Source organism: Apium graveolens, chromosome 6 (genome assembly GCF_009905375.1).
Source record: "Apium graveolens cultivar Ventura chromosome 6, ASM990537v1, whole genome shotgun sequence".
Taxonomy (NCBI): domain Eukaryota; kingdom Viridiplantae; phylum Streptophyta; class Magnoliopsida; order Apiales; family Apiaceae; genus Apium; species Apium graveolens.
The window spans coordinates 118,507,446-118,519,084 of NC_133652.1; the positions used below are offsets into that span (position 1 = coordinate 118,507,446).

At 33.4% G+C, this 11,639-nt stretch overlaps 1 protein-coding gene across 3 annotated transcripts; it reads left to right on the forward strand.

Annotated features, from left to right (window-relative positions):
- Positions 1-7,477: 7,477 nt before the first annotated feature.
- Positions 7,478-11,419, forward strand: LOC141663988 (uncharacterized). 3 transcript variants are annotated; one of them, XM_074469839.1, is made up of 3 exons: positions 7,478-8,528; positions 10,266-10,410; positions 10,653-11,419. In XM_074469839.1, exons 1-3 carry the CDS (start codon positions 7,824-7,826, stop codon positions 11,180-11,182), a joined length of 1,380 nt encoding a protein of 459 aa, XP_074325940.1. In that variant the 5' UTR covers positions 7,478-7,823; the 3' UTR covers positions 11,183-11,419. The 3 variants fall into 3 exon arrangements, with proteins under 3 accessions (XP_074325940.1, XP_074325942.1, XP_074325941.1); XM_074469841.1 differs by having other exon boundaries at positions 10,269-10,410; positions 10,653-11,416; XM_074469840.1 differs by having other exon boundaries at positions 10,656-11,414.
- The last annotated feature ends 220 nt before the right edge of the window (positions 11,420-11,639 follow it).

Consider the following 11,639-nt stretch of genomic DNA (forward strand, 5'->3'; position numbering starts at 1 on the left):
TTTGAAAAGTTACAAAATATAATCAATATATATTTTTATGTTGGTAAAAATATAAAAATTTGTTACAATAAATACAAGAGTGTTACACTAGATACAAAAGTGTTCATAAAAATGATACAATAAGCTATAAATATGTTATCAAAAAAAATTATTATTTTATAATATTATGTTACAACAACAAAAATGATGTTGCAAAAGAGTTTATTGCAACATATTTTTTGGTGTTACTAAAGATTTATGGATGTTGCAATAGAACTATGGTTACACCGGTTTGGTGTTACCATATATATTGAAAGTATAGCTATAGGGGTCTATGGTTATATTTTTACCTATGTTACCAAAAGTTAAAAAATTTTTACCATAGACCCATATTATAGCATGAGCAAATCAAACACCACCAAATTTTCAAAAAGTATAATCGTAGCCCAATTTTTTATTTTAGGTAAAACTTTTTGACCATTTTTACCTTTTTTGGGTGTTGCTAAAGGCCATATATGGTGTAGTATATATCCATTCACATTGATTTAACATTTGATAAAACGACAAATATGATAGATCACATGAGTTGATAAAAGATTCAGTTTGAATATGAAAGTCAAGACAAATAACTTTTTACTTCGAAATCTCAAAGATAAAGAAATATCTTATTTTCATACTAAGCACACTAGAGGGATTAAACCAGCATGTTGTCACAAGATAAAAATCTCCAAATATGTTGTCACATATGAAAAATAATGAAGAAGCAATTCTACTGGACCTAGACAATAAGAATATATCATACTCCAGTATAATTGTAAACTTGGTGATCTATAATTCAAGTGTAGCGGTGTTTTGCAGCAAGAAATATAAGTGAGTTGTTTTGGTGTTATTGGGGTTTATCTTTCTTAATAACTAGGGAGATTTTATTTTACAACAATGTTCTAGTGACTTCTTATATTAATAGGACAACCTATTTGAACCTTATTTTTAAGGCACATCTTTCTTTATTCTAAATTATATTTTATAATAAATTTTTATGAATACTCTCTTTCTCTCTCTACTATATATTGTATTTTAACGATGAAAGGAATCGTAAATAATAAATATTAAATTCATAGTAAATATTAGCCACATTGTTGTAAATTAATTTACTTAAACATATCCTAAATTATTAGGACATAATATTATATATTATATTTAAACCTTGAACTGAGACATTGTTGGACTTCCTATTATCGCAACAAGAAAAACTCATTCATCTGATTACTCTGATGCATAACTATAACTGCTAGTCTTCTCAATTAACTCACAAATTTATGCGTGATAAATCGCAAGTATCTATAAAAAATAACAAATGTAGCTCCGTGAGGGGTTTCATGGAACAATTTCCATTCATGATGGGGCCTTCCCTCAAAGTTAAACCCTTCGAAGAGGTTTATGACCGCTTTCATTCTTAGAATAAATAGTTATTTGCAAAATATATTCTCGTGATTTGACCTAAATGTATTTTTTACATATACTTTATATAATTGCACTTCACATCCTCTTAATATTTTCGGCGCGATAAATTGCACAATTTCTTAAAATTAGATAATTAAATTATTTTTAAATCTTTATTTAAGGTTTTTGATCCCTTAAATGATACATTCTGAAAAAAATTTAAAGAACAAAAGTTGTAGAGAATGAAAAGATCTTCTCGAAATAAAAAGATTCAAAATTGAAATATTTTTTTATAATTCTTTTTAATAAATTCATTAAGTATAGATTTTATTTAATTTTATCTTCAGAATTTTTTTGATAATTTTGAATGTTATTATTTTGAAAAGATTTTTTCGTTCTCTATGACTTCCGTTCTTTAAATTTTTTCGAAAAGTATCATTTAGAGGGTCAAAAAGCTAAAATCATGATCTAATTATAATCAAATATTTTAATTTCCTAAAACACCCTTGAAAATTTTAACAATTTAATAAAAATGGTGTAATTTGCCGCGCTGAAAATAGTAAAAGAATGTAAAGTACAATTATATAAAATATATATTTGGGCAAAATCATGATGATGTATTTTGCAAATAACTCTAGAATAAACGGTTTATTCAAGCTCAATTTCTAATGAATAAAAACCACGCCTCGAGAAAAAAGTTGGGTACAAACATTTGTTTATATATTTCCCACATTTAGATCTTCATTGATACGCGATTCACGACTTAAGTGCGGGAACATTATCGCAGTATTGGAAGGAAATTCACGCGCAACAGTTGGGGAATATTTACAACAAAATATTGAGATAAACGTGGCTTACTCGAAAAATGAACGTAAATTTGCTGAAGGTGTTAACACTTCTCTCCTCTTCCATCTAAAGCAGTTCAAGTTACAACTCACAACGTATTCATGTCATATACTTTCATATTTCATGTGTTTAATGTATTTAAGGCCCCATTTGATATTACTGTTACCGACAGTTATAACAGCTTTTTACTAAAAATCTGTCAGAAAAGTGTTTGATAAATTCTAAAAGCTGTTATCTGAAAAAACGCTTTTAGTTTAAAAGTGATGTTAACAAAAATATGTACCCTGTTGACGGAGGAATTTGGGAGCAACAAAGTCTGAGGTTCGTAGCCGGAAATAAGATCTGTGATGGCGGTTCTTCGTCAGAAACATGAACAGTAATCAGTGGATCCGATGAACAATATTCATCGGAAAAGATGAACAGTGTTTGGTGGTGGCGGTTATTGGTGGCTGAGATTGCTTAGGGTTAGTGGTGGCTCATTTGCGCTCTCGCTTCTGACCCCTTACAATTTGCCTACGTACCCCTATTTATAAGGGATCAGGCCAACGTAGTTCTCGGGGAACAAGAAACCTAATGGGCTTATATTTCTTGTCCCGAGGCCCAGTAGGAAACCCGCTGGAAACCGTCTTCTACTAGTTTTAGGAATGTCCGTCGATGAGGCCCAACCACAAAGGCCCAAGACTCGTCCGCGGCTTCGAGACTTCACAGATAAAACATCTCCCTGGCCAAGGATAACCTCCGTTACCAGCTGTTTCTCTAGTCCGCGGACGCAGGTATAGCCGTGGTTCACCCCAAATGTTGGACGCATCCTTGTCCCCCGATAAGGAGCCCCTACCAGATTACAGGACAAGTGATCCCAAACTTTTGGGTGCAAAGTGCAGGATACTCCAAAGTCTCCCGACGAGGACACCCGTTGACTACAAAGACTGAGCTCCCAAAGCACACTCCAGATTTCACCCCACATCCCCAATGAGGACACCCATTGACTACAGGAGGAGGTCTTCAATCATCAGGCATGGCCCTGGAGGTCCCTGACCACGGATATGCTACAGGAAGGAGTTCTTCAATAGAGTACCTGCATCAAATAGGTTAGTAATAATAATCTCCATCTTTCTTGAATCTTCCAAAGAGTTCGTCCAAGTAGCATGTCAAAGTTGCATTATATGCCAAGTAGAAGTTAAGGGCGCGCACAATCATTTCTGTACGTTGGCGTCGCCCTGTGTCATCAGCCTTTAATCTCTTCTTTTGTCATTCTATATTACGAGGCGCCCCCTAAATTATTCAACGTTAGGGCTCGCCTTAACTCTGTCCAAGTAAAGCCAAGGTATGAATCTGTCAAAATAATCATGTCCGAGAAATCCGTCCAAGGAATCTGTCCGAGGAATCTTTTAGGGCTCGCCCTAATATGTGCAAAGGTAAGGGCTTGCCCTGACCTGTCCAAGGGTTTTGGCGCGTGCTAAGCTGTCCAAGGGTTTGGGCGCGCGCCAAGCTGTCCAAGGGTTTGGGCACGTGCCAAGCTGTCCAAGGGTTTGGGCACGCCCTAACTTTTCCAGCAAAAACATATTTCCTTGGACGTCCTTCCTTGGACGTTTGTCCTTGGTCGTCCGCCCTTGGCTGTCCCCCCTTGGTTGTCCGCCCTTAGCTGTCAGCCCTTGGTTGTCCGCCCTTATTAAATCATGTTGACCCGAATTTGACCCGAATATCTTTTGTACCAAATTTTGGCTATAACATACCCCATATTTTTGGAAAAAGTTGTTTTCAGCTTTTGCAGGAAATAACTATCAGTTTAATCATCAAATCTTCTCAAAAATATTATTTTTATATATTATATCTCAAAATATGTATAAATTTAAAAAAATTACCAAACATTCATCTAATTTTTCTGATAACACTTTTTCCGCCAGCACTTTTTCTCATAGCACTGCAGTTTTCAACGATACTCTCAAATGGAGCCTAAATATCAAATACAAAATTGACATATTTAAGCTTGGTGTACTTTCATATTTATGCACATTTATTTCATGGTGTTTCGTATCATATTTTCGTGTATAATTAAATATTAATATTATATAAAATAATTAAATAAAATTATAAGATTTTTAGGTAAACTTTTTACAAAATATAATAAAATATATATTTAGATTATATTTATACACAATATTACAAAATCAAGTATTATTATAAAAATAAATATGCATGTATGTATTATATGTACATATATTAACTATAAGTATTAAAATTAATATATATATATATATATATATATTTATATTGTATATTTCGTTTCGTATACTAGAATGACAAATATAAAACCAAAACTAAATCTCAGTGGTGTACTAAAAAGGCAAACATTAGCATTAACATTTTAGTGTTATTTACGTGCCGTGTAAGTCGTGTAATGTTGAAAATTACCGGATCTCGTTCAACTAGTACGTTGAAAAAATGTTTATTAACATTCCAGACTTTGCAAGTCGAGTGGACAAGGACTTGAAAGACCGAGGATTAAAGGCATACGAAATAGAAGAGCATAACTTGAAAATTGAGTAAAAAACTTCGAGAATTTTGTACAAATATATAATTAGTATAATGTTTTCAGTATGAGAATCAGTACATCTATATTACAATATGAAAAGATATTAGCAGAGTTGATAAAAAATCTCATAAAATTTTATTGATGTAAATTGAGATTTCGTCAAATCCCCCACAATTTTATACATTTTAGCCGGATTTCGGAGATATAAATACACAAACAAATTAATTAGAATCCAGTATTTTACAAAATACAAAAAATCTATGAAATTTTGAATAAATCAAAATATAATGAATTTTTAAGATTCAAAATGGAATATTACCAAATCTTAATGAAAATTTAAAACTTTAAATTTAGTGAACCCAAAATTTAAAAGACATTTTATAGGGAATAGAATAAACAATCCAAGGCAAGGAATTTTCGAAAATCAAATAGTACACGATAAATTTACGCATGTCAAAACTCCAAAATTTTTATTTGTATATATATCAACTCTCAGTATATATTGGTGTAAATTATCTTTTCTTGTTTAGCTACCATCATTTTGGTTAAAATTCGAGTGCGGTGGCTCGCCGGCTTAAATTGGTTTAAATAGGCTTTATTTGACTCATTTAACTTAGCGAGCCAAATTTAGGGTAGAGTTCTGACTCGTTTAATTAAATGTATCGGGTCGATTTAACTCGTAAAATTAAATTAGCCGAGTTCATGTATAGATTAATTTATACTCGATTAAGTATAAAATTGAACGAGTAGGCGTGCCCGACTCGTTACACCCGGCTCTTTTACTTAAATGAGCCGGCTCGACTCGATCGGTAAAATTAAAAATGATCCGGCTCGACTCGACTAGTAAAATTAAATGAGCCGAATTCGGGTAAGTGTTTAGACTCTATTAGTTAAATGAGTTGGTTCGACCTCGATTAATTTTGACTCTAATTATACCCCACTCGAAAATCGGCTGGTTCGGCTCCAATTACAACACAGGCCATCGTCAACGTGCCTTTGGGTTTGGGGTTATGACTAATTTTCATCTTGCTGGATGACATATGAGTTGGATTTATAGTATGATCCGTTGGGCGTATCCAGCAGCTTATTTGGGCTTTGACATATGATGATAGAATTTTATTTTATTTTACTAATTTATTTATTTTTAACTGTTAAGAGTTTCAGTCTAAGATGATGATAGAATTTCATTGATAAAGAAAAAGATGATAGAATTTCAGGCTCGGTCTTAAATTAAACTAATAAAGTACTATAAACTAATAGAGTACTAATTAAGATATTCCAATTTATGAGGAAATTTTATAATTGCACTTTTATCATAAATATGTGTTGCTTTGATTAAAAATGTAAAACTTATGTAAAGTAATAAATATATACCGACAATATTATAAAAATAAAAATATAAGTTATAATAAGACTTTGCTAATTATTATTAATATCTGAGTTATAAGATAAGAAAAAAATTTGTAGTATAGTATAAATAGTAAATAATAAAAAATAATTACCTAGAAAATAATTAAAAATAATTTAAGTGCCGCAGTCTCCTCCTAATTTCAGGTTCAGTCCGATTAGCACCCCTAGGCCACGTAGAAATTCAACGAAGCGGTGCTTGACTCCTAAAAATAATGATATAACATTAAATTCACCCTCAGAACCATGCAATATAAAATTAATATAATTCAAAATTTGTAGCAGAATATTTCTTATAATGTGTCCCCAAAGCTCCTGGGGATGGATACTTGCCGCAACAGATGGCTTATTAATTTACTCGCTCACAAGGTCAACCCTGGTCAGTAACAAGTCCAACAGCTACTTATACTAAACATACACCAACACTAAGAAATCTATAGAGTACGTGTGTTGGTATTTTATAGTAACAAACTCATTTCAAACAATTATAAACTAATCAAACTTAAGATTCAAATATCGACCGCAAGAAGCATCTTAGCTTCTTCTACCTTTGTTGTCTTTCTCTTCCTGGTGAATAAAGCCCTAATGCTCCCTGGCTCCTATATATTCGTTTCTTAATAAACCCAATCAAAATAAACATATTTATACCCGTCATATCTAGTATATAAATTATATGATTCTGTGCAGGATATAATTTACGCCGTCTTACTCTTATTTTGAAAAATAAAAAAACGATTGCATGAAAATTTCCGGTTTTTGTATATACTTGTATAAAATAAGTAAAAAGTAAAAAAAAATTAAATACACAAGAATTATATTTAAAATATATATTAGAAATGTGTTAATAACTATATCGTAAAATATATTTAGTACACTAAGTTGTGCCTACACATGATGACTTTGGACAAATTACAAGTTACAACATTTCGTGGTCATTGAATCCGGCTTATCAATTTTTTTGGATCATATTAATATACTTTTTTAAAATTAAGAAATTAAAGCACAATAAATTTAATAATACAAATCAGACCCGTCCGTCCCATACAAATACAAATTTTCTTAATTACGATTTTATTTATCAATTTATTTATTTAAAATGATACGAATTCATGACTTACAAAACTTTATATGAACAATTTTGCTTAAAAGTGATAGGCACCCCTGTGATAAAATATAACAAAAAGGAAAAATCATACGGGGTGATGTCTTATTAATGTACATATAAAGAAACGGACACATTTGAAACAATTGTAAATTATTCTAACTTATGATTCAAATAACTACCACAAGAAGCATCCGAGCTTATTCTACCTTTCTGGTCATTCCTTCTCCTCCTCTTTCCATATAAATACCTGCATTGCCAATGCTTCTTCTTCTTTAGTTCTCAATCTACTCAAAATTTCAGTAGATTTTATTAAAATAATCACCTTGAGATCTTCACCTCCATTGAGAAGGTGCATCTCACTTTCAAATCTCACTTAATATAAACCCTAACAGTACTTCATTCAAATTCTTATGATCTCTCTCCATCTCATTTCACACTCTTCACAACATTTTTCACCTCTCTTCTTCTTGTGATCATACACATTCATTTGCTTGGTGATCATTAATTTATTTAATGGCTTCGTTAGTTACGTATTCGGATCCGAAATTACGAAAACCTAATCTACTAAAAGATTTTCTATTAGATGAATTTAGTTCATGTTCATCTAATGGCTTTCGTTCATTCCCTAGACGACAATGCTGCACCACAACCGTCCGAATCTTACTCGATCGCGATCTCGCAAAAAAGAAACACAATAATCATCAAATTCCGGTGCCTCAAAAATCATCTTCCCCGGGAAAATCAATGCTTCAAAGAGCCTCCACGGCAGTGTACAAAGCCGTGAAAAATTTACCATTCTCATCCTCCGTGATGAAGCCTAGAAGAGCAATTTTACCGAGGAGCATTTCTCGAAAGCTGTTCAAGCGAAGCTTCTGGAAGAAATCTGATCGCAAGGAGATCGAACGGTGGAACACATTTCACACTGTCGTTGATAATAAATCAGAGCCGTCAATGCTGTACTCTCCCGTCAAAACAAACACGGGGATCACAAACAGTACTAAAAGTAAAAAAAGTTACGGCAGCAGTGTTAGCTGGACGGAGAGTGAGTTTACGAGCAGTAGCTCGTGTTGGAGTGGTAATTCAGGGACGGTAAATTCATCAGAAAACGAGGTGGTGAAAAATTCGGAGCAAGTGGTAAAAAAGGGCAAGAGAGTCGGCGTTATTGTCGGTGAAGCAATTACTAGTTCTGATGCCAACTGTGTTGTGGATAGCCCTAAGGTATGTAACATTTTTAATAGTAATAATATTGTAATATTATAATGCAGTCCCCTAAGTTTAAACTCGAAGCATTTGATCGTTGGTTTTTGTCCTTTTATTTAGATGCACGTTTACAACTTTAGCGTATCTGTAAATATACTAAGATATGCATGATCATATATGATTTACATTTGCCTAACTAAATTCACCTATGACAACCTCTAATTAAACATAGATTTACATGGCTTAGAATCAATAGATTAAATTTATATGTGATTTTTTGTAAGCTACAATGTTTTCTTTATTTAAATAAGTCAGAAGGTCGATTATAAAAGTAAATAGGATAATCGAGATTGTAACATATTGATTCGAAATTCATTGGCTGTAAATCACATTGTATATAATTATATGATAAAAAAAAACATCTTTAAGAAAAAGTTTATAGCATTTACAAAACAACTCAAATGTGTCTGTGAGGGCCTCGTGTGTCAAACAAGTAGAGTGAGATACATCAATATCGTAGAGATACTTTAATATTTAGATCAATTGCATATTAAATAGTATATACATATAGTTGGACAGTATCAATTTTATTTGATTTGATATGTATATAGTAGGACACTAAACAATAGTATATGTTAAGTGAACATGTAATATAGGTGGACAATCATAAAACGAAGCTTATCATATGATATTTTTAAACGAAAAACATATAAAATATATGTAGATTCTTGTGGATTTCATTGTAGTGTACACAACCACTAGTGAGTGTGACAGCGTGAGTCCACATAACAGAAAATCAGATGGGAGGATTCAAACGCAAGTTTGAGCAGGACATTAGGAGTGATGGATATTTAAAACTTGAGGGGTGTTTTAGGAAATGAGCCGACAAAAATTGAAATTTACTGCGGGAAATAAGGAGACTAACAGCTTCAGATACGGGGATCTACAGAATCCACGTGTGGTGAATATCTTTATTAAACGTGATGAAATTTTTGGGCTAATGTATGCACAGCCGTCGATTCTTCCACGTGAGTTTCAGTCACGCTATTTGCGGCGTTGATACTCGCGAGTGTATGCTGTTTAGTTTTCCATGGACAGAATAACAGATACAGCATTGTGTATTTACTAGAAAGCCCGTAATGGAGTACTACTGCTAATTATTAATGCTGAGGCAATAATTGTGAACAGTTGCTGTGGAGTGTTTAATGCAAAGCATGTAAGATTGACATCTCTCATGTTTAAGTTAAGTCTCCAGTCATTCATGTCGGTCTCAATGCAGACCCTCTGTGACTGCTACTGCTATCTGCTATGTGTGTGTTCATTGATGTCAGCATTAAATATTCTATTTGTAAATTCTTATTTTAATTTGAAATTTGAATATCTATGCATCTATTCTCTGGCTGAATTTGAATTACTGATGGTTCAGTATTAGTATAAAAAATAATTTAAACAAGTGTTACTGTAAGTTGCATCCACCTAGTGTACTTGCACAAAACGAACCTTTGAACAAAAAGAATGTTACGTGTCACTGACTCACTGGCATAAGTTTCAGTAATTTTGTGTTCATAATCTTTAATTTGGTAACTAATTTGATGTTTTCCAAACATTAAAAAAGTGAATATTAAATTTTGGATGGATGCCGAGTGCCTGATCTTTACTACCCCTGATACTCCCTTTTATGATTTTCTGTTTTACATTGGTAACTGTTGACTTCTCTTCTAGCATGAACTAACATAGTACATAATGGATATGTAGCAGAAACAATGGCCTAACGAGGAAAACAAGGAACAATTTAGTCCAGTATCCGTGCTTGATTGTCCGTTCGACAATGATGATGTTGTGGAGGAAGAAGATGAGGTTTCTTCAGCTTTTAAGCACAAGCGGCCCCTTGTTGTGGAAGGTATTGTGCTATCATATGCAAAATTGTCCCTATGTTGGATCTGCGTTAAGTCCGGACACTATTCTTTTCAGTCGAATTCCTAAAATTGTGACAAAATGCAAAAATTACACACTTGTGACTTGTGTGAGAGTAATTCACCCGAGTTTTTCATCAACTTAAGTGGCTTCCATTAAGAATTGTTGCGTGTCATTTTGTTTTATCAACATTCATCGTTAGACACATTATGTAAACTTGATTATTAGCAGGAACAAAACACAAGCTCAACAAGAATCTTCGACGTCTAGAGAGCTTGTCTAAACTCGAGCCTGTCGTTTTAGAGAAGCGTATTGCTCTGGCCGAATGTGACAATGAATCTGTTGGATCTCCCTTAGTGCCCATCCAAGAAAACTTCATTTCAGACAGTGAGGAAGAGTATAAGAAATCAGAAAAAAAGTCAGAGGAATTGCTTGAACAAATGAAGGCAAGAACGCCATCAACGAGTCTCGTACTCAACTCCGACAATCTTTTCTTGGACTTCTTTATAGAGGCAACTTGTGAATTAAACAAAGTATCCGACTGTGAGCTGTTGGACTTGGCGAAAGATTGGATAAATGGACAACCACAAGAGGTGTTGTTGGGATGGGAAGTGCAGAAGAACAGGGAAGTGTACATCAGAGAAATGGAAAAGGGAGGAATGTGGGGGAAATTAGATGAAGATAGACAAGAAGTTGCATTACAGTTGGAAGCTGAGATTTTCACTTCTCTGGTGAATGATCTATTTGTTAGTTTTTGATTAATTTTAGTTGCTTTCTAGATGGGAACAATGGACAACAACTGAGGGTTGTTTCCATTAGCAGGCAGGGATTCGAAGAAGTTAGGTGGTGTTACATTTCTTTTTTTAATTGCAAAATCATATAATTTGGCAGCTTGAAAAGTGTTTGATCTTGTAAATGATGAATCTGAGATATTTGCCACTTCAAATAAAAGTTTGATTTGTAGTATGTACCTCCGTTTCTGAGTTTTTGTACGGGGTTCTAAACTCGCTAGGTTGCACAATTTACTCGTTCATTGCTAATCCACTTGGGTTTAACCTACTTCCAACTTTGATGGCTGTTGCAAGTGATGTAGCCTCAGCTATTTCCTGTGCCCAGCAAATTCTAGACCTTTTCGGTGCTGGTCAGATGCTTGAACTAAGAGCATGGTCTAATTCTGGTCGAAAATAAATTCGTGATCCGTATTTCCCTTGTTCT